The 25041-nt window shown below is 26.6% G+C and overlaps 2 protein-coding genes across 4 annotated transcripts in view; both read right to left on the bottom strand.

The window, feature by feature from the left end:
• Positions 1-253: 253 nt before the first annotated feature.
• LOC136079192 (uncharacterized) lies at positions 254-2346 on the bottom strand. Its single transcript, XM_065794914.1, has 5 exons — positions 2164-2346; positions 1616-2116; positions 1440-1513; positions 658-1055; positions 254-552 (listed from the first exon to the last, which is right to left on the bottom strand). Exons 1-5 carry the CDS (start codon positions 2344-2346, stop codon positions 254-256), a joined length of 1455 nt encoding a protein of 484 aa, XP_065650986.1.
• Positions 2347-4436: 2090 nt separating this feature from the next.
• The window catches only part of LOC100203803 (voltage-dependent calcium channel subunit alpha-2/delta-4), a 38275-nt gene continuing 17670 nt past the window's right edge, over positions 4437-25041 (bottom strand). For all 3 annotated transcript variants that reach the window (XM_065795480.1, XM_065795481.1, XM_065795482.1), the window contains exons 2-6: positions 24496-24666; positions 18249-18497; positions 16284-17430; positions 8832-9031; positions 4437-5418 (exon numbers count right to left, since the gene is read on the bottom strand). In XM_065795480.1, coding sequence (XP_065651552.1) covers positions 4538-5418; positions 8832-9031; positions 16284-17430; positions 18249-18497; positions 24496-24666 — 2648 coding nt within the window. In that variant the 3' untranslated portion in view covers positions 4437-4537. The remainder of the gene's footprint in view (positions 5419-8831; positions 9032-16283; positions 17431-18248; positions 18498-24495; positions 24667-25041) is intronic.

Genomic DNA, 25041 nt, shown 5'->3' with positions numbered 1-25041 from the left:
ATTTACATTAAAAAGCACTCCAAGATCTCTTTCTGTATCTGACTATTTCAGTTGAATACTGTTTAAATTATATAAATATTTTTTGTTATTATGACTATAATGCATAACTACACATTTTGATATGTTAAACAAAAGAAGCCAAGTTTGAGACCATTTGTAGACAAAATTTAGATCATTTTGAAGATTAGTAGCGCATTGTTCTGAAGATAATTGAGAAAGCACTTTTGTATCATCGGCATATAGTTTGGTTACATTATGCAATTTTTTTTGGAAGGTCGTTAATGTATAAAGCAAATAAAAGTGCTGCAATTACAGACCCTTGCGGTAAACCACTAAAAATATCATTCCAGATTTCACCTTGAATAACTCTTTGTCTTCTGTTTTCTAAAAAGGCTTTGATCCATTGAAGTATCAGACCATCAAAGCCGTATGCTTTTAGTTTGGCTAGCAGTCTTTTGTGTGGAACGGTGTCAAAGGCTTTAGCAAAATCTAACAAAACTACATCAACTGGAATACCAACATCTAAGCTTGATGAAATGTAATTAATGCTTTCTTAAAGGTTGGTGGTACATGATTTGTTTCTAACGAAACCATGTTGCGCTTTTGCTAGTAGATTATTTTTATATAGGTACTCTTCCATTTTAGCTCTAATTATACTTTCCATAATTTTACATGGAATAGAAGTCAATGAAACTGGACGATAGTTGCTGGGAAGAGTCTTATCACCTTTTTTGAATAGAGGTGTTACATTCGCTGATTTAAATTGAACTGGAAGCTGACTATTAGTTAAAGATGCCCTAATAATTAATGTTAGAGGAATAGCAAATGCTTCCGCACAGTTTTTTAGAAGAAATGGATGCATATTATCAGGACCATATGCTTTATTTTGATTAAGATTTTTAAGTTTATCTAATATCATTTCGTAGCTGACATCATTTGGATCTAGATCAACAAACTTTGAATGATTCTCGTTAAATTCAACTGTGAAAAGTTCCCCTTCTTCTTCAATTACGAAGACATCTTGAAAAAATTTATTAAGTAGATTAGCTATCTCTCTAGGTTCTTGAGTTAGATCACCATTAGCTGTTTTTAATGCTCAGATTGATTCTTTGATTAGTTGTTGGCTGTTTAGGTATTTATACAGAAGCTTCGGGTTTGTTTTGGATCTTTTAACTAAAACATTTTCATATGCAAGACGAGCTATTTTAATTTCTTTTTTCACTAACTTGCAAGTCAGTTTGTACTCTTTAGACAGAGTAAGATCTCTCCGTTTACAAGCACAATTCAGGTATCTAAGATTTTGCTTTTTTTTAATCAGAGTTTTAAGATCATTTTTGATCCATGGAGCAATTTGTTTTTTTATTCGAGATACGTCAAGCATTGGAATGAATTGATTACATGATACATTTGAAAAGTGAATTAGATTGTCATACATTTACTGAACAGATGAAGTTTCAAACATCATTACCCAATCAATATTTGTAATAAAGTCAGAAATTTTATTGGTGTCAGCCTTTTTATAATTAAATACATACATTTTAAAGCATTTAGTACGTTTATAGATAATGGCTGAAAAGATTCTGTTGAGTTAGTACTGTTAAGATTTAATTTTAACGATCTGATTTCCACGAATGCCATATCGAAAGGGCGAGTCTTCAGCAAGTGTATTGCTTGCTTTGTTTCTTTTCTTTCTTAAATCGTAATCTTCTTTGTGACTTCTTTGTGCTTCAGCTAAATCTGGACTTATGTAAATTGATTTTTTACCTTCTTTCTCTCTCAAATTTTTTTCTGCTAGAAGAAGTGGATTTCTTAACGAAACATCACTTAGTTCAACTATTATTGGACCTGGTTTAGTTGTATCTTTAGATTTTAGTCTTCTTGCATAAACTGGTGAAACACTGCTATTGCCAATTACATTAAATATCTCTTTGATTTTTTTGCTATAATCTGCTTTTTTATCAGTTAAAAATTCCTTTTCGGATTCAGGTGTTCCATAGATAATTACGTTCTTTTTTCTTCTTTCTCTTTCATTTAACTCACTTATAGTTGCATTTGCTACAACAAGCTGGTCAGCTGGTTTTTTAGCACCTTGTTTATTACTTGAACCCAATTGCAGCTGATGTTTGAAGGATTTACTACTTTTTTTGCTGATTCTAAATCTACTTGGAGTTTTGCTATTTTTTTGCTCTTCTCATTTTTGTTGTGCTCGAGTAGATTTAATCGATCAGCAAGGGTGATGAGAAACTTTGATATATTCCCACACCACTCATGTAGCTGTTTACTTGATTCACTAGCTCTGCCATCAAGTTTTGGCCAGTTTTTCTCTTGTAGAAATTCTGTAATCATTTTGATAAACCAAAAACAATTCTTTAAACAAGTTTTTGATAGGAGGGCTACCACCCTACAACAGTGGATTACCACCGGGTCGTGAAATATTTAAGTTTATTTGTTAGCTTATTAACACAAATACTGTAAAAAGTTTAGATGTGTTTTTTTCCGTGTAGTAGTAATATAAAAAAAGTAATATAAAAAGTAAGTAATATAAGTATAGTAAGTAATATAAGTAAAAAAGTAGTAATATAAAAAGTAAGTAATATAAGTATAGTAAGTAATATAAGTAAAAAAGTAGCAATATAAAAAGTAAGTAATATAAGTATAGTAAGTAATATAAGTAAAAAAGTAGTAATATAAAAAGTAAGTAATATAAGTATAGTAAGTAATATAAGTAAAAAAGTAGTAATATGAAAAAAGTAATATAAAAAGTAAGTAATATAAGTATAGTAAGTAATATAAGTAAAAAAGTAGTAATATGAAAAAAGTAATATAAAAAGTAAGTAATATAAGTATAGTAAGTAATATAAGTAAAAAAGTAGTAATATGAAAAAAGTAATATAAAAAGTAAGTAATATAAGTATAGTAAGTAATATAAGTAAAAAAGTAGTAATATGAAAAAAGTAATATAAAAAGTAAGTAATATAAGTATAGTAAGTAATATAAGTAAAAAAGTAGTAATATAAAAAGTAAGTAATATAAGTATAGTAAGTAATATAAGTAAAAAAGTAGTAATATAAAAAGTAAGTAATATAAGTATAGTAAGTAATATAAGTAAAAAAGTAGTAATATAAAAAGTAAGTAATATAAGTATAGTAAGTAATATAAGTAAAAAAGTAGTAATATAAAAAAAGTAATATAAACAGTAATATAAAAAAAGCAATAATAATAAAAGATAAAATTAATATTTATTAAATATATACTCAAATGAAAATTTTTAATTTGATTTTGATTGAGAAGAAGGATGTTGGTAATAAAAGGGTATTTAGTTAAAATCTTTTTTTTTATAAATGGTATTTTTTGGTTCCAGTGAGAAATATATTTATGTTTTATAGAGAGCTTGCCATATTGATAGTGTTGAAAAAGGAAGTGTGCAAGTTAAAATTTTCATTATTTCGAGTGAAACATTTGCGTGTGTCACTTGATTTAGTAAAAAAAATATTAAACGAATTTGGTAGTTTATTTTGAAGAAAATCAAACACAAAGAGACAATTATAAAGCTTTACAAGATCTTGAAATTTTAGAATTTTTAATTCAGAAAACCTATTTTGAAAAATTAGACTGTAAAGGAAAAAATGTAATAATTCTTATGGAAGTGCGTAGTAAACGGTTTATACGATGTAATAGAAAACTACCTTTTTGATCACAAACAGTGCAACAATAACTAAGATGTGAGGAAAACAAGCAATAATAAATTAATATTAGAATATGTTGGGGAACATAGTGTCGTATTAATGACAACATACTTTTGACACGTGAGAGTTTTTTATTTAATTGAATTAGTTGACAGTACCATGATGGGTTTTTGTCAAGAAACGGTCCGAGGTATTTTATATATTTAGATGGGAAAAGTCTTTTACCGTTAGTTCTAATTTTCACATTATCACTATCAATCTTTTTTTTTGGAGGGTGAAAAATAATAAACTCAGATTTATTGATATTTAGAGAAAGACGGTTACTATTTAACTAATGGCACAAATGATGGAGATTTGAATTAACTTTTGTACAAAGTTGTGCGAGTGGTTTATTTATGGATAGAAGATTAGTGTCGTCAGCGAAATAATGAACAATCGAATCATTTATAGAGTGAGGCAGATCGTTAATATATAATATATCTATTTTGGGTACATGCATCAAAATATATTATTTCGGGTGTACGTTTTAAAATATATTTATTTCGGATACATTTTTTAAAATATATTTTTGCGCTCAAAAGGTTCGGATTTATAAACTTTTGAACCGAATCATTTTTTAAACGTTTTAAGAAAAGACGTTTTTAGAAAAGGGTTCAAAAAGTAAAAAAATGCAGTTTTTATTTCGTTTTTAACATTTTCCATCTCATGTCATGTCAAATCATGTCAACCTACTAAAAAAGGTGATAAAAATCATCGAAATCTAAATAACTTTATTCAAAATAATTTTCAAAATCAAAGTAACTTCATTCAAAAAAATTTTCGAAATCAAAATAAATTCATTCATATTATATTCAATAGCCTTTTAAATACATAGCTACATTTTGATAAGTATAGAAAGTTAGCAAGCAAAAAATATTAAAAAATGATGGCTTCGTTAAAATCCCAGCTCCGCAGTACTCCGAATTTTTTTCGTATGGTTGAGTTGGATTAAAGCATTCATTTGGCCTGACTCGAAATCTTTGATCTTGAAAAGAATCTAAGTCTTTATTTTTAGTAGAACTGGTTTCCAATGGTTTTTGGTTGCATTTAAAGTGATTAGGTTCTGCTATTATAAACACTAAATTTGTCTCAGGTACACTGGTTAAAATGTAATTTTGAAAAATGGACGGTTCGCATTCAACAGAACCTTTATAGACTACAGTTTTAGGTGTATTTTCACTACAAGGTGAATTGTTCAATAAGTGATCTTTAAATAAAAAAAAATTCATTTCCTTGGTGCAACTCACATTTGTTGGATCAATTGTTGTTTCAGCATTTGTTGAATACTTTCGAAAAAAGGAGGTACCTAATACTGTTATATGTAAAAGCAAGCTCCAACAGGAACCAATAAGCCATGTACTTAAACTAAACATTAGTTGTATAGGGTTTAACAAAAAATTAGAGGCAGAGTCGTATACTTGAGGAACCGGACATTCAGCCTGTGTGTCATCTAAAGTAATTTTTCGAAATATAGAAATATTAGGACTAGATAAGTGATCCATCAAAGCTCCACGGTCTTTTCCAAAAAAGCTTCCTATTGCATTATCACCAAGGTTACTGACGACAATATAACCGTTTTGATCAACTATGGCGCAAACAACAGAGTCGTTGTTCTTACAGTTAAGATTTTTAGTAGCTGTTGCATTATCAAACATTTGTTTAATGAAACCAGAATGCATTTCAGTACCAGTAACTAATAAAAAAATTTATTTAAATTAATTAAAAAAGCATTCTAATCCTCTAAAAATGCACAGTATGTCAGAGATCAGACCAAAGCTGGTCAGAGATCTGGCAAAAAGTATTAGTGTAAACAAATTTTACAAAATATTCAAACAACAATCACTACAAACAAAGAATTAGTCATTTAAATCTATAGGATTTTGTAAAGGAGTCCTGGGAAAGCTTGTTTATATAAAAAGCATTTATTAAAATAGATTTCATAGATTTTATAGATAAATCCATATCATCCATAAAGATAGGTGCCATAACTCCATACCATCCATAAAGTACGTATGCAGTAAACTATTTTAGGACTCCACCTCCAACCTTTGTATGAACCTGATGGTTTCATCAACAACCCCCCTCCCCAACTGCCTACGTATGCATAATTTATTACAAAATTAACCCCCATTACTTCTCCAATGCATATATTTTTCAAACCATTAAAAACAAAATAACATTTAGTTAATTTAACATTTTTCTGTTACATAACATAATATTGTATTTTAAACTCGTGTTACAAAAATGCAATTAGTTTTAGGAGAGATATAGAATGAGAGATAATCAAATTGCGTACGTACTTTAACCCCCCCCCCCCCCCATTCTCCCACCTTGTACGCACTTGTACGTTTTTAGGTAACTCTCTCATATCCCAATATGGAATTAACATTTTTACTGTTGAAATACTTAGATTTTTTTTGTTAATTATTAATTATGTTGTAGATTATTTAAAATGCAAATAACATTTAAAAGATAAAAAAAACATTTTTTAAATGAAAGTTTCTGTAAAATTATTTATAAGTTGTTTTATTCTTTGGAAAACATTTTTATTAAAAAAATTCTGATGTTTATAAATTACATTTCACCTCTAATAATGACTTCAAATTTTTTTCTAAAAATTGAAAAAAAAAAAGAAGAATTTTAACATCGACTTTAAATTCTTTTCGAGAAAATTTTACCAAAAATGGAAACGTAAAAAAAGTAAACAGACAAAATAATAGATTAAAGTTGCATTAAAAATACTGATTAAAAAGAGAACTACAGACAAGCATTCAATATTTGAAAATGTTATACTTGAACCATGAGTATAACTTGCCGTTTGCAAGTTGTATTCAGAACTCAGATAATATAGGTAACCATTAGATATTATTAATATTTATTTTACTGTATTTAATAAATTTTTATGTTTGCCTAAAATTAAACACTATTCTGAATTATTTATTGATTTTCAAAATTAAAGTTTGTGCAAACTAATATTTGATATATATATATATATATATATATATATATATATATATATATATATATATATATATATATATATATATATATATATATATATATATATATATATATATATATATATATATATATATTGTTTTGATATCTGTTCTATATACATCACTTTTCTATCATCTGTAAAAAATGGAAGCATTTCATTAAGCTATTAAAAAATCACATAACCTTTTTCGCTGAAAAGTGACTCTCGTCAACATTGTATTAATTAGGTATTATATTATTATACTTTTATATGCAATTTAATAGATATACTATAGCATGTTACTATTAGCATGTTTTAGATGACTATATGCGACCATCATTTATTTTGAGTTTAAATAGTTGTCTATGGAAGACCATTTATATTTTCATACCAGACTACCAGGTGAAACTTTTATATTATTCCTACAAGATTTTTGAAAAACAAAGAAGAAAGCAGAGAAAACAAAAACTGCTCTTATGAAAGAAAAGATAATTTATTTAAATATTTTAAAAATTTATAAACTAAAAAGGTTCAGTGATTTGGTACATTAACTTCTATCTTATAGACATTTAATTAATTATCTATATTTTTTGAAGAAAAAATTATCTCCAAAATTCTTTAAATATATAAATTTTCTTTTTTGCTTGTATTAATTTCACTTTACAAATTTTTGTTTTTACAATTAAGTTTGTGAAACAGGTACCCAAGTCAAAACAAGATGGTGCAGTTGGTTTAACTGAAGAATAAAATGTTGCAGTTAGTTTAATATAAACTGAAGAGAAGGATTAGCTTTGTTTATGATACGCTTAGTAAAGCTAATTATCAAATGTATAACTTATTATGGAATACAAACTACTAATTATTCAGCTTCAACTGATAAACAGTTGATCTTACATCATATAAGTTGTTTAAAATATTCTATAAATCAAAACAGACTCCTGAAAACTCCATACTTTTTTTCAAATACAACATAAGGTTTGATAAGAAACAGGCCAGTCATATTAGAGCAAAAAGGCTAAAAGCAAGATACTTTAAAAGGTATAGTTTTCTAACATAAGGGTTATGATATTTGGTATAAAGGTATATCACATATCCTAACCCTTAAGGTAGAAAACTATACCCTTTAAGGTAGAACATTATTCCCTTAAGGTAGCAAATTACATTACATATGGCCAGGTCAATTAAACTTAAACTAATGGGCTTAGTGCTAAAAGTACTTAAAAGTTAAAAAACAAATGTTTTGAGAAAATATACTTTGATCAGTAATTTTAAAGCCATATTGAATCCTTAAATCTTCAATATTTAATATAATATATCTAATATAAAACATAAATTCCTAAAACTTGGCCATTTTAAATTTTTATTTTGAAGTGTTATATCTCTGATAAAAGTTGATTTTCTCAAAACATGTATTTTGTGGCTTAAGTACTTTTGGCACTTAGGTCTTCAATTGAAAAACCTGGCAAATTATTTTAAAGAAATAAAAAATCATCCTCAAGACTTAATTTCCACTCAGTAGAATTTCACCCAAATATAACTTTTTTTAAGTATACAATATTTGTGGGCTAATCTCTTCAAATATGAATAACCTAATGTTGTTTTTTTGAAAATTTTAATAAAAATAAACTCTGAAAAAAAGGGAAAAACTTGTACCTTAAACTATACTGAAAGAACTGTTAAAGATAAAAAGATGTTAAACAAAGAATAAAAAATGTCAAAAACCACTAATTGGATATTAAAGTGTTCAGGATGTCTGCATTTGCAAAAAAGCTAACAATTAAAAAGATATCTGTGGTCAATTAAAAAGATATCTGTGGTCACAAGAGTCCTTAAAAATCTCAACCTGAAATTTTCTTCATATATTAGCCCACTGTGCATTGCATTATTTAAATACTTGATATAGTGTAAATGAATAAATAAAAATAGTTAATAAAAATGTATAAATAAAAATAAAATATTAATATATAACAGTTCTATAAAAAAACTTTTCAACAATTTTTTATTTATTTATAACTGTAAAATTGACAAAAATAAAAATATAAAATTTACACAAAGTACAAAAAGTATTAAAATTTTTATTTTTATTTACTAAATAAAACTAAATAAAACATCTTGTCATAACTAACCTGCTACCAATGTTTTATTTTTACCATGTTGAATCCACGATGAAGCTTCAACTGTTATATAAAGAGGACCATTATTCAAGGTTGTGTTTAAAGGAGCTGATACAACAAGTTTGCTACACGGAACTGCTTGTGCTCGTTCAAAAATCGATGTTCGCAGTGAATCTAGTTCAGGAGGTACACTTTGGTTTCTTGAAAAAAACCTATAAATAACATAAAAAATCAATTTTAAAAACAAAAGTGAGCTAGGAGCTAGTGAGCTAGGGGCTAGAACCTAGTGAGCTAGGAGCAAACCGCATAGGGTAACACAAACTATATTATGATTATATATTTCCATATACAATAGTGTTGGAAAAAAAATTTCTTTTTTTTTCTATACATCTTCACTTTCATACGTTGCAAGCAACCACTATAAAAGATCAAGCTTATAGAGCTAGATAACAATTAACAGACAACTTAAAATATTGCAAACTATATGAACAAAAGAAACAAGATAAAGGAAGTAAATTCCAAAGAACTGGTGTTAGAGAAAAAAAACTGGACGAATAAGAACTTTTAGAGCACTTTGGAACAGTCACAGTAAAAGGATGAGACTTAATAGAATGACGAGTAACACAAGAATGAATTTTAGTAGATAGCAATAGAGAGGCTAGCTCTTTAGAGCAGTGCCCATTATAGTACTTGTAAAAAAAAGAGAAAGAGAAGCAACATTATGACGATGTGATAATGGTTGGGGGTTAGCTGCAAGAGCAGGTCCAACTATGTTTACAATGCGTTTTTGCACCTTGTCTAAGAAAGAAAGGGCATCATTGGAAGAGTTGTCCCAGATATGGCAACAGTATTCCATACAAGAACAGATTTGAGATTTATAGAGATAATGAATAGAATCCGGAGTAAGAAAGTGCTGAACATGATAAAGAGATGCAGACTTAGTAGATGCTAATTTTGCAATGGATTTAATATATGATTTCCAAGTAAGATCGAAAGTAAGAGTTAATCCTAGAAGATGAAGGGTAGATGACTCATCGAGTACATTACTGTTCATTAATATAGAAGTATATAACTGTTACAAGTACAATATCAAGTACATTACCATTCATTAATATAGAAAGATCTAGATTATTGCGATAATGATTAGCTGAAAAAAATTAAGTTTTCTCAAAGTTAAAGTTCACCATCCACTGAGATCCTCACGCTGTAGCAGAAGTGAGATCTTTTTCAAGCTCAAATGCCCCTCCAAGCAATTGGAGAGTGTTGACTTCTTATCAAAGCAAGAATAAATGGTATCATCTGAAAGCTATGTCACCTTACCTGTGAAAATATCTGGAAGATCATTGATGTAAATTAAACAGAGTATAGGGCCAAGGATTGAACCTTGAGGATCCCCTGAAGTAATAGGATATGAAGAAGAGTACTGTCCTTCGAGGACAACTTTAATACTACGATTGGTAAGGAAGGATTCAATAATCTTAAAGATGTTACCTGATACATCATAAGAAGAAAGCTTATGGAGAAGACCAGCATGCCAAACTTTATCAAAAACTTTAGAAATCTCAAGAGCAATAGGTTATTACTGCCAATCAGCTATAGAACAAGAAGATCAAAATCCATATTAATGATCAGAAAATAAGTTAATAGATTCAAGATGAGAGATTAAGTGTTTGCTAATTAATGACTCAAAAATATTACTTATAATAGAAAGAAGACTAATGGGATTGTAGTTAGACAAGTTAGATTACTCTCCAGAGTTTTTGAAAATAGGGATAACAAATACCGCTTTCCAGCAGGCTGGAAAACAAGACTCTGATAAGCACTTATTAAATAGTTTTGAAAGTATAGACGACAGCTTCGGAGAACACTTCTTCAAGACTATAACACATATGTTGTCTGGACCATAAGCTGTAAATGAGTCTAAGCAAGAAATCACTTTAGATACAGAAGCTGGAGTGATACGAATGTCAAGCAATGGATTAACCTGTTTGATGGCTATATTAGATAGAATGCAACTTGTGGAATCAAGAGATAATATTGATGAAAAGTATTTAGCAAACAATTCACTAAAGACTTGCCAGAAGTTACGAGAGCCTAATTTTTGAGATGAAATACATGAATTTGTGACCTGATAATGTGGGTTTTAGACAAAATGGTTTATAGCAATAGTAAACAGACGTCTGTTTTCTAAATAATTGTTTTTCTGATAGATATAAAAGTAATGGTTACAATTGCAAACTGCAGTAGCGCATATGGAGGAAAACCATGGATAAGAGTGAGGCTGGAACCGTCAAGAGGGAATTAAAAGATTCAATACCAGCCTGAATCCATGAAATTATGCAAGAAGCTCATTTATCAGCAGGGAGACGAAAGATTTCTACCCAAAGGCCATCACAAAGAAAATCACAGGAAGAGTCCCAGTCAGCTTTAAGTACCTCTTACAACTATGGAATTGTTAGAGGTATGATGATAGGGGGATTCTGATGATGGAGGAGAATGAGATAATAGTTTTAGAGAGATCAAACCATAATCAGAAGCCCCTGAGGGTGAATGTGGAGAAACTAAGCACTGACTAGAATCAGAAACAAGACATTAGTTGAGTAGAGAAGGTAAATGATTGGGGTTGACCGGAAAGCGAGTTGGAAAGTTGACTATTTGAGTTAGAGATTGAGAAAGACTAAAGTTGTGGGCCTTAACGTCTGCAGAGTCACTGACACGAGAGCCAATTTTTTTTTGGTTTTGCTTAACATTTTTGATAAAAAGGTTAGGTTAACAAAAATAAAACTTTATTTGTTTTTTATCAACTTACTACATTTGTATACAGCGCTAATACCAAATGTCATTCAAACTCTTTTATGAAATGGTCATTCAAACCTCTTAGCTGGTTTTATTTAAAGTTAATTACTTCTTTTATCTTACTGTCTTAACAATATCTTTAGACTTGTTTAAATATTATAAATTGATAAAAAGTGGCTAGACTGAAATTGCTTACTGGTTACGTTAAATGCCTCAATGCGTGCATAAATGGAGCACCATTAGGGTGTCCCAAATAAAAATATTTTTGAAAAATCTATGCTGCCACCACCTTAATGTGTTCTCTATGATAAAATAATACTGGATTTAAAACTTTTTTTGAAAAAAAAAATTTTTTTTAGGAATGCCCTAAGACCCTGTGTCCCTATAATTATCAAAAAAAATAGTTCTTCAAAAGTATATTATGTTGTATCTCAAAAGAAGCAAAATCATGTAAAAACTTAAAAAATAATCATCATTTTATAAAAAAACAGCTAAAAAATTTATAATTAAAAAATCTTGCCAAATTCCCTATTTTTCATTTTTCGTTAAAAAATATCATTTTCTGTTTACTAAAATCTAAAATAACAATTTTTTTATGAAATAATGATTATTTTTGAAGTTTTTATAGAATTCACTTCTTTAGAGATCCAACAAGACAAACTTTTGAAAAACTGTTTTCTTATTAATATCAGGGACCCATTATACGTTCAAGGGTCTTGGGGCACCCCTAAAAATATTGTTTATTCAAAAAACCTTTTAAATCCAGTGTTATTTTATCATACAGAACACATTAAGGGGGTGGCAGCAAAGCTTTTTTTATAATATTATTATTATTTTGTTAACCTAACTTTTTAATCAAAAATATTCAGCAAAAGAAAAAAAAAGTTAAATGTGCGTAAAAAAAGAAATCACAAAAGAAATTTAATAAAAAAAACTTTTGTCATCTTGCAAGCGCAAGAATATTTATTTAGACAACTTCTTATAGCAAACAATAAAAAAAAAATTAATTAATAATTAAAAAATATATATATTTAAGCTAAAAAATTAATTATTACAAAAAAATAAAAATAAAAACATTAATTATTACAAACTTTAAATGATATCTTATAAAGAGTTTTTTTTTTTTTTTAATTAAATAAAAAACTTCTTCCATGGATAAAACTATTAGTAATTTTTCAAAATGATATTTTAAGGGAGTTTAACCCTTGTTATCAAGAATAAATATACTTGATAACGTTATTAAGTATAAACATATTTATAAAGTTAGATCTCTAGAAGAAGTTTTTTATTCAACTGATAGTTACAAGTATTTACCTCTGAAGCAATATAACTCTTGCAATGTTTTTGTTTATATTTATAAAAAAAATAGTTATTTAGAAAAATAAAATTTTATAATAGGTACATCAGCTTTATATAATTAACAGATTGTGCAATATCAAAAAAGTGAAAACAGAAACTTCTTTATAATTCAGAAAAAAAATTAAAAAATGATTAAAAAAGTTATTTAAATTCCTTGTAAACATGTTATAAAACTGCATCAAAAAATGTTTATAAAGAGTACATTTAACTTTTTTGTTGTGAGGCAAGTTAAAGCGCAACAATTTATATTTTAATTAATTGTACTGGGAACATAGATTTTTCAAAAATATTGTTATTTGGGACACCTTAAGCACCGTTTAACGCTTTAAAACGAGACGAATATTCTAAACAATTCGTCTCGTTTTAAAGCAAAAATAAAAAATTGCATTAGAAATAGATTGAATTACTATATATTATTATAAGTTGTAGCTGGAAACAAAAAAGAGTACTTAAACTTAACTTGGATTAAATAATGTACCTACTGTGCAAAAAAAAATAGGAATAAATAATTACCAGCGTAAATAATTTGTTTTATTAAAACATATTTAATTAGTTATAATATACGCAGTAGTTTTACTTGCTTGCTTTCCTTCCTTCACCACACAGCTTGCTTTTACACAGCAAACAAACTGCTAGTTTATTGTCTTTCCTACAAATTTCATATTTCCAAATAGGTGATTTTTTATTAAAAGATGCAATTTTTAAAGCTTTTTGATAACAAAAAATTAAAATAACACAACTTTTGTTATTATTGTAGTTTTTTGCAAGCAACAATCGACAATCAAATACGAAGTCTTTTATGTTCACTAAATTGACTTTTCGACTTAATGTTTTATATTTAAAGACTTATAGTTTTTATAGGATATTTAATAGTAAATGCATTTATACAGTTTTTAAATAAATTATTTGAGGTCTGTAATTTAAAATAAATTATCGAATTAGTTTTATTTACAATTGATTTATTTACAAATTCTAGTGACAATATGCAATAACTACTACTTTAAACTGTATAACTACTAATATAAACAAACAACGCAATTACCACTAAATGCTCTAAGGCTTTAGCAAACAACGTAATTACCACTAAATGCTATAAGGCTCTAGCAAACAACGCAATTACCACTAAATGCTTTAAGACTTTAGCAAACAACGTAATTATCACTAAATGCTCTGAGGCTTTAGCAAACAATATAATTACCACTAAATGCTCTAAACTGTAGAAATACACTTTTTCTGTATGTATCTTACATAACGGGTTATTAGAAATACAATCTGTAAGAAGCAAAGTTTGATGTAACAAATAGTTCACAAATACCATGCCCAAACACGCAAACAAAAAAATACGCATAATTACCCATAGTGTGACTATATTATTAACTTTACTGATTTAGGTTGTATCTGTCACCTGTGAATTTCCTAAGTGTTACCAAATATTTGGCTATATATATATATATATATATATATATATATATATATATATATATATATATATATATATATATATATATATATATATATATATATATATACAACCCTTAGATGTTGTCCAAAAGATTTTTTCCATATTTTGTTGACAAAAAGTAAAAATTAAAATGCAAGACCGGAATTATTTTTTTTTATTAATTGATAGACTGTAGCAGCACTCCCTTGCGGGTCAGGCTATTTGTTAGTCGATGTAGCAGCACTCCCTTGCGAGTCAGGCTATAAGATAGTCGATGTAGCAACACTCCGCACATGATTTACAGTAAAAAAAAATTAAAAAAAAAACATTTTATTAAAAAAATTAAAAATAAAAACATTTTATTAAAAAAAATAAAAATAAAAACATTGTTTATATTGTTAAAAACATTCAGAACGTTTTTAAAACATTCTGGTCAATTAAATTTGCATTTTTGTGGTTTTTTTAAAAAACGATTTATTTGTAATTAAATTAATGGTTTTTACTTTTGTCCAACACGCAAATGTTGGACGAAAGTCAAAAGTAATTAAAAGTGACGTATGTGATGGCGTAAGAATCACTTTTTTCCTTCCGCTCTTCCCAAAGACAACAAACTATAGATCTATATATATATATATATATATATATATATATATATATATATATATATATATATATATAAATATATATATTAGTGATGTACCGATAGCACTTTTTTGGCCGATGCAGATGGATGGGAAAAGGCCGATACCGATGAATTAACTAACTATTAAAATTTTGAAAATATAAAACCATACAGCTTTAAATCGTGTAATCTTTTTCATGGAATCAGTACTGGTAAACAAACACTTACACTCAAATTAGAGTCAAACCATTATTTTAAAAGATATTAGAAAAACTCAGTTAAAAAAATATACATTTTTTATTTTTTTTTTACTATGGAAAGTAAACTTTCAAAAAATAAATACAATTTTTGAGGAACCCTTTTTATTTCATTTTTAAAAAGAAAATGAAATTTAAAAAGAAAACCCTTTTCATTTCATTTTTAAAAAGACAAACTATCATAAGCAGTTTACTTAGAATTCTTTATTAATTTAATAGTAATTTAGGTATCTAAACAACAATCATATATGTGGTTTAGATATCTAAACTATTTTTAGATAATTAAGTTGTTTTTATAATTTTTTTATTTTGTGATGTTCTATCCCCACCATGTCCCTGGTAGTACCGCACTAAACTTGTTTCTTGATGCAGCGGCCTTTATTGTCAAGGTTTATGTTTCGGAGTTATAAAGTTAAGAGAGTGTTGTAACCAAATCTAAAGTAGCCTCCTCGATTGCAGTGGTCTTGGGCAGGTGAATTGAAATAAAACAAAAATAACAAATAAAAATGTAGAAATATAGTAGGCTATACTTGAACACATATATATAACAATGCTTAAATAGGTTACTTTGAAGTATAACAATAGAACAACACAAAATAAAATTATTCTAAAAACAACACAATGGTAGTAAAAGTATAAGTACATTCAGCTGTTAAATTAAAGCTTATAAACATCATCTTAAGAATAAATAATATTGCCTGTAAACAAAGTCAAAATAAAAATATATCAAAAAAATTCTAAGTAATACATAAAGTTTAGTTTATTTATTGTTTAATTATTATCATCATGCAGGATGAAAATGTTAAAATATATATATATATATACATATACATATATATATATATATATATATATATATATATATATATATATATATATATACACATATATATACACACATATATATCCAATATGAAAAATATCTAATTAATATATTTATGTATAATATGAAAAACGACAAAAAATATAAAAATTAAAAACTTTCAAACCTAGTGTAACCTCCATTAGTTCCAACATAAAGTGATCTAAAAAAAATTTCATCACTTTTTTCATCTGAACATTTGTCCAAACTCTCTAGAATTCTTTTATGTGCTATGCCAGCTGTAGTTATCAAGTTATTAAATAAATCATGGCTACATTCATTTTTCACTGTATCCAAACTTTTCGATGATAAGCAAGAATAAACCTGGCTAGCTGTTGGATACCTTGTTTCATTGCAAATGTTGCAAAACATCAAAGCAGCTATTTGCACGTAAGTAAAATATTGATGACCACAGCTGAAATTAACAAATTCATTTAAAGCATTTAATCCATTTTGTATTATATCCTCTGTTACTTTTTGTTGATTAACAGCCACGTAGTTAATTTCATAATCGCTTATTGCTAAAGCCAAACTCAGTATTGTGTTATTGATTGGATAAAAAAAATATGTGAAGTTGTGTAACGCAATTCTATTATTGTCATCATACAACCAGTACGATGAAAAACTCATGTTGCCACTATTCCTATTTAACATTTTTATTTTTAATGCAATCGAGTTGTTTTTATCAACGCTATATTCCAAATCTTCAAAGTAAACATTTGCTGATGCAGAAAGATAACCAGTTTGATCTCGAAATTTAGGGTGAAGTATTATAAATCCATTATTGTTAATAATAATGGCATGACTAAGATAACCCAACTCTTTAAATGAAACCTTTTTTTTCAATGAATTTATAAGCATATCAACTCCAACTACACCAGAAAGATTATTTTTGTTGAAGACTCCCATTGACATGGTTAACACCATACCTGCTCCTGAACTGTCTAAGTAAATTGGAGATATTTTTGGTTTTATCTTAACACTATTTGCTGCTAATGGTCGACTTAAAACTTTTAAATACTCCACAACAACATCCCAAACATTTCCTATAGTTTCAATTTTATAAAAATAGCCCCTGTTGTTGCATGACATTTCTTTGAGAGCACGATCGTCTGGATTTTTTACTCTTCCAACAAGATAAGAAAAAACTCGTACTGATTTGTCTGCATTCATTTTATCAAAAACATTTCCTGCTGTAGAGCTGTAATCTCCCTCAATACCATCACTTATTATCATAATAACCTTGTTACAACCAGCTGTATATGTTGTATTATCTAAAGATTAACAAATATGAATTTACTGTATGTTGTTGTAAAAACACTTGCAAGACATTTTACCAGTAGTTGAGTTGGATGTTTTATAACATTTATTTTTAAAACACTTTTGCTTTAAAATATGTTTAAATGAGTTTAAAATTTAAATTAACTAGGGTTTAAGAAAAAAAAAAAGAAAGAAGAATAACAAAGAAAAAAATATATTCAATTAAAGAAAGTATAAAAAAAACATTTATTTTGTTCATCTTAGATGAAAAAAAATTTTCAAAAAATTTTTTTAAAACAAAGTGTATTTATATTTTTTGAAGTAGCAGTTTTATAAATAGTATTTAAAATTCAATAGTACTTAATGCATAATATATACATAATATAATCAAAAAATGTTTAAATATAATAATAAATTAATAAAATATATGCTCACTTTTATAAAAAAAATTAAGGCAACCTTTACAAAACACAAACCTCTTTATTACCAAGTCCCATAGGAGTTATCAAATAACCATTAACCCCCCTCCACCTTGCTAGAGCATGATGTTAATAATATTTTATTTTTTAATTTAATTTTTTAACATGCTAATCAGTTATAATATAATATCATTAAATATTTTAAAGACTTACAAAATCTCTTTTTTTCCCCACTAAAATCTCTTTTTTTCTAGTAAAAACTTGATTTTAGCAAATTTTTGACTGATTATTTAATTTGAACTAACTTTAAAAGATTCTGTTTTAGTAAATAAAAGGATCGTCAAAAAGCAAAATTTTTTGTAGAGGTTTATATAATTAGTATTCAGTTATTTATTGTTATCATATTATTATACCTTTAAGTGATTCAAATGCACGACTAATTGCTTTTGAAATATCTAAAATATCTTTTGGTTCATCAATGTTATTAATTGCTAGTTTCATTCTTTCCTTGTTAAACCTTGTTGCTTGCATTAGTTTTTTAATTTCATTTTTGTTTTCATCATTTAGAATAAACTTTGCAGTCTTTGATACAGTCATCATGTTGAAATAATCATTTTCTTCCAGAGTATCAATCAAGGTCTTTGCTGCAATTTTAGCAATAGCTAAAAGTATGTATAATAAATAAAAGTAAGAAAAATAGATATAATAAAAGTAAATGAATATTGAAAGAAAAAAAAAAAAAAACTGCACAAAATAATTTTAATATACAATTAACTGCTTTAGCAGTTTATTGTATATTACCCTAATATTGATAAAAATACACAAAATATTTTTATAACCACTATTTTAAGTAATAGTAAAAATAATTTAATGATAATTGAAAATTTGACTAAATTAACAAGCATAATTAAATAACCAGTATCAAAGTTTGAACCCTCAAAACAAAAACCATAGCAACAAAGCACATAGAAACAAGTTAAGTGTTGTACTACCTAAAAATGGTAGCTTGCATAGTAAGTGTTCTTCAACTACACCACTACCAGTTAGGTAGTGTGCTGAATTATAAGTTTAAATACTGGCGTTGCTCACTTTATAAGTATCACTTCAATGTGAAGTCAGTGAAACAAGTAGAAACAATGTAAAGTGAGTAAAACAAGTAGAAATTGTGTTTTTAAGTTTATAAGTTTTAATAATTCTTTTAATCATTTTTAAAATTAATTGTGTAATTAAATAACCAATATGACTCACAAAGCAGTTTGCTATTTAAGAAATATGGTTAACAATGCTCTATATAAAATATTTTTAATTTAAATAAAATTTCAAAAAAATTGTTTAATAAATATATATAAAATAATAATATACATAAATAAACACATATAATAATTATGCTTATTAAATAAAAAGTATATTTTCCACTTAAGTTGTTAAAAACAGGCTTTAATAATTCATTAAAAGATTTTTAGCTACAAAGTGTAATAAAAATAGATTACATCATTAGATTACATCATTATTAGGCCTAAGACAATATATATAGTTGGCTTTAATGTTATCTATTAAAAACTATAATAACTATTAATAAATAAAAATAACTATAAAAATGAATTTAGTTTCTAGCTTCTAACCCATTAACAAGCATTAAACAAAGCAAAAAATATACCCCTAAGCTTGTTAAAAACTTGTTAAACTTCAAAAGCAAAAAATTCTAACTATTTAAGCATAATAATTGCAGATAAGACTTGCAGAGCAACATGCCACAGGTCTTTTGGTGTTATGTTGTACAAATATTAAGCATCTTTTTTTGAGTTAATTGCTGTTTCAAACTAAATACTTGGCCAACTTTTAATAATTTCCAGTTTTTAAGATTTTTGAGAGAAAATTTTTACTAGAAGTTTTCAAGTTATAAACAAGTTAAATAGGTGAAACTAAAAAATTTTGGAAACTTGGTGAAACTTGGTGTAATTGTGGTTTATTCCATATCAATTTACCTAATGGCCCACAGTGTACCATTTCAGATTTGCTTCAAACTTTGACTACCCTCTTATTTTATGGAAAAAATACAGTCCTGAAAAAAAGTCCTGTGATTGAATCAATATTGACCATATTGAATGGGAAATTTGAATATCTGGATTTTACAGTATATTTTTTTGATATTTGACAGACCACAACTTTGTAAATAAATGATGTGATCACCTGATTGTTTAGTAAATATTTTGTTTAGTTAATTCAATACTTGCAGTATTCTGATAAAATATTAAACCACATTGACTTAGCAGACAGAAAATACCATAAACAGTTGAAATAAATTCTGAAACTTTTTACTGCTGTATTCTATATATCGAAACCACCAAATAAAATTAAGACCTCTATGGCATTATTGTAGCCTTTTAAGTGTGATGCTTTTTTAGCTTAAAAAGAGAAAAATAACACTTAAGATTTATTATATACCAAATAATAAAAATATAAAAAATAAAACAATCAGCTTAAAAAAAGTAAAAAGTGACTGAAATAAAAAAAAAATGAAAAAAACTGATAAAAAAGTGTATATACACAAAAAACACCAAGTTGTTTATCTCTGATTTACATAACTTATAATACTGTAATAATCATTATTAGCCAGAAAAATGGATGGAACATTTAGTATTTTGATAAGATCATCTATTAGGCTGGCAAATATGTAAATTTGTATCACATTGTTTTCTGCATAGGATGATGAATGCTGGACCTTCTTGATTCTACTACTACTTGACTTCTATTTTTGAATTGCCTCCTTGATAGTTGTTATGCAATGCTTCCTGTTATTTCCTAATCAGGATGCAGCTCACTTTTTACCTCAAAAAGTTTTTATCAATAATAATTGAAGATAGTAAAAAAAAAAAAAAGACTTTTCAAAAGTCTACAGCCACCAATCTTTCAAATGCCTTAAAAGGTTTGAAAATATGTATCTAAGAATTGGAAAGATAAAGACATGGATTTGAAAATTAATAAAAAAATAGTGTAGCCAAAAATTGAGCCATCAAATCTGAATTTTCTAAAACTCGTCAGAGATAGATAAATGCCACTTCAAAGAACTTTGAAAAGACGAGCATAAGAAATATATCTTTGGCTTACCAACAGAGCGAAACAAATATATCTCATGGCTTAGGGTGCTTTATCTATGACTGAAACAAGTTCTCCCTAAATTAAACTATGATTAAAGTACCTAAAAATATTAAACATAAAAACCATCACCGCCACCTAACTGTTTCAATATGTTTTAGAAATATTTGAAGTCTTCAAAGTAATTTTTCACAGTTGATTCTTACTTCTTTCAAATATCACTAGACTTACTTGCTCTTAGTAAGATTAATTTGAATTCAACTGTCTTTTGATCTAAGTATTGATGGCTATTACCCTTTGATTTTAAAAGACTCCAATAGTCAAATGCTTAGCTCAGACAAATACATGTGCATCAATTCAACAATTCGCCAAGAAATCAAATTTGAATCTTCTAACAACTCTTTTATGTGTTTTGGCTTATGTGCTTAGTACCTCTTCACTTTAATCTTTATCATTTTTACTTTCGCTTTATTCTTTATCATTTTCCTTTTTCTTAAGACTGCACTCTTAAATTTATTTTCTGGCCAAACTGACAAAGCCCTTTCTCTTTACTTTTCAGCCGATGTTGTTATTGGTGACTTTAATGCTAATCACACTTAATGACTCGGTTCAAACATCACTTACCCTGCTTACACTAAAGCCTTTAACTTCTGCATTTCTCAATCGCTTACTCAGATACTCAGGTAGGTTTGTGACTAGGTAACTTTGCAATTTGTCTTCCTGACAACCCTAGTTTCTTATTTTCAATCCTTGATTTGTGTCTAGTCTCTTAATAAATGACGTCAATACAAAAAAGTTCTTTCAAATAATTCAAAATCAAATTATAAACATTATGTTATGTTATATTTGGATTTTCTTATTTTCAGTTCATTCTTAAGTAGAAAATGCCTTTATAATCTTTTACAAAATGTACAATAACCAAATAAAAACAACACGATCAATAAGTAACACTTTAAAATTCTAACTTACTATTTTTTTATTTTAAAAAGAAAACTAATATTAGTGCTACATATATAAGATATTCAAATTTAAAAAATTATTCTGATACTTGTTAAAAACAAGTATTAGGATACTAATAAAATCTTGAAACCAAAAATACTAATTTATTATTTTGAATTTAGTAAATAATAGTGAATTTTATTTTTTGAAAATCAAATTTGATTTCACAGTTAATGAAAACAAAATACTTTATGGAAATAAAAAAAACAAAGTAGAAAAACTGTATTCTTTGTTTAATTACAATTTTAATTTTGTGAAAAGTTTACAGTTGAACTGAAACGTTTAATGTTGTTAGAAATTTTTTGTCAAAATTAATTGAACTACAAACTTTTTGTTTGATTTCATTTTTTGCATAGTTTTAATTTTACAAATAAAAAGTATTTTTCTGCTTTTAAATTCAGCAAGTAACAAACTAAAAATATATTGTAAATAAAAACCTCTGAGGAGTTAATTTTTGATTTCACAGTAAATGAAAACGAAATACTTAAATTTAATTTAATTAAGTTAAATACTTAAATTTAACGAAAAATTATTTAAAATTAACTTTAATTTAAATTTAAAAAATATATTTAAAATTAACGAAATACTTAAATTTAATTTAATTTAATTAAATTTAATTTAATTTACTTAAATTTAATTTAATTAAGCGGCCGTGGCGCAGTGGTTAGAGCGCTTGCTTTATAAGCAGGAGATCCAGGTTCGAAACGAGCTCTGGATAAATTTTCGCGTCACGGTAAGGAAGGAGGCGTGAACTTCCTGGTTAAATGCACTTCCGCGGTGCTCTGTGACAAGACCGTTAGGACTTCTTGGGGCACCTAAAATAAAAATTAAAAAAAAAAAAAAAAATTAGTGCGCAAATACGTCAGACAAAATATTATCTAGTTTAGTGTGCATTATGCGCATTTTTCTGATGCTAAACACGTTTACAAGGAAAACTTGTGTTACATAACTTAACTAAAATTAATTATTTTACATTATGTAACAGAAAGTACTGGTTTCTATTAGCATTAAAATAATTTAAATTAAAACTATTATAAATAAGAATTTAAAAGTTTGTTTTTTTAAATTAGAAAAACAATGAGTAAAAAATAAAATAAATAATAAAATACTAATTTGGATACATGATAACAAATTAATTTATTGTAAACTTTTATTCGCCAAGATAAAAATCTGGCTGCTTATTATTAAAAAAAGTTTAGAAATAATTTAAAAATGACTAAAAATATGAAAAAAAAATAAAAAGTTGAGTTGTATTAAGTTTATTTTTATTTTTCCATTCGTAAATATTTTTTTATCTTTTAGGTATTTTTTCTTCCATATTTTTTTTCTTTGAATTAAGCTTATTTACAATTGTAAATAGCAAGTACTTTAAACATAAACGGTCATTCAAACTTCTGTCAAAAACTTTTTAACAAATTTTTTATGTTAACGTTGTTCAAACTTTTGTGAAGTTTTTAAAACATGAATTACTTCATTTATTGAACCACTTAAAAGTTATTTTTAAACTTGTTACAAATTTTTAGTTTTGATCACAACATATTCCACACACTTAAAGCAGTGGTAATAATGCACACCATTGCGGTGGTGCCAATATTAAAAATTATTTATGTACTGCAGAATTTTATAGTGGTCAACACAAATCTCTGATTTAGTTAAACAATATAAAAATTTATTTTCAAAAACTCTGTAAAATTTAAGAATTTCAACTTTTGAAAAGTCCAAATTTCTAAAATAGAAGCAATTTTCAGCTACTAAGGAAACATTTTGCAACCATTTCCTGCTATTGCATATTTACTAAAATATTATTACAGTAAAGAAAAATATCAAAAAAAGAACAAAAAAACTAAATTTTATTTAAATAATTAAATAGTTTTGTTTGCAATAATTAAACATTATTATGACAAAAAAAAACAATAAAAATATCAATTTAAAAAATCTATTTAAAAATTTAAACTATAAAACAATTTTATATATTGCGATAACTAAACATAATGACTATATATTGCGATAACTAAACATAATGACATTCATGATTCCACACTTGAGTGATTTGGACAAATATCCATAGTGGCATTTTCTCATTTAAATGACATAAAAGAGTTAAATTTTAAAACCAGATTTTCTTCTAAACATGTAAACATGTTTAGCAAATCAAGATTGGGCTTACTTACCATTACCGACTAATTTTTATACGCTTTATCTTTTTCTACATATAATTAACTTTTGGGATTTTATATTAGAGTTTTTATATCTTCCTACATAAACTGTCTTCACAACAGCAAGCCTCACCTCTTAAATATATGATTAGTTTACCACGATAGCTACGGCAAATCTATGAATAAACTCTACGTAGCTTAAAGTTAAATTTATTGAGTTAAAAATACTTCCTTAGAATTATCTATTGCTACTTCTTATAGAATGTAAATGCAACATTACATGTATGAAACATATATGGAACATGAAAATAACAATATTAAATCTCAATAACAATTTTTCTGAAAATAATTTCCTACTTTTCAAAAAGCAAAGAACAACTATAAACAAATAAGCTTAACATATTTATACCAATATTGTTTCCAATCATAGAACCAGAGACATCAAGAATGATAACAGCATCTTTTGGACTTGCTGAACTAATTTGATACCATACACGGCGTCTGCAATCATACAGATCGATGTAGTTAGGATCATCTTTTATGTAACCATTTAAATTTCCAGGAAACATACGAAAAAGTCCTAAAATTAAAAAATAATGATAGACAATGAATTAAAACAGATTAGTATTTAAGAATAAATGGTATTAAAAACAGTGTGTAATAATAAAGTTATACAATTATTAAAAGAAATAATTACTGCAGTTCACAATTAAGTAACTTAAACAATAGTTATCATGAAAAAATTTAACTTGAATGTTCAAATGGGGATCAAAATACCATCTCATCTAATCATCATTATATTAAAAGAGAGAGATAAAAAAATGCTGAGAATTTTTAAAAATATCAAGCTATTGCACATTGTTATTGAAGAGAACCCTCATGCAACACATAATACAATTGAAGCTGTGGTATCAATTAATATGCAATCAATTATATTTTTCACAACTCTCTTAAA

The sequence above is a fragment of the Hydra vulgaris genome, chromosome 04 (assembly GCF_038396675.1).
Source record: "Hydra vulgaris chromosome 04, alternate assembly HydraT2T_AEP".
Classification (NCBI taxonomy): domain Eukaryota; kingdom Metazoa; phylum Cnidaria; class Hydrozoa; order Anthoathecata; family Hydridae; genus Hydra; species Hydra vulgaris.
This window is presented reverse-complemented; position numbering and strand designations above follow the sequence as displayed.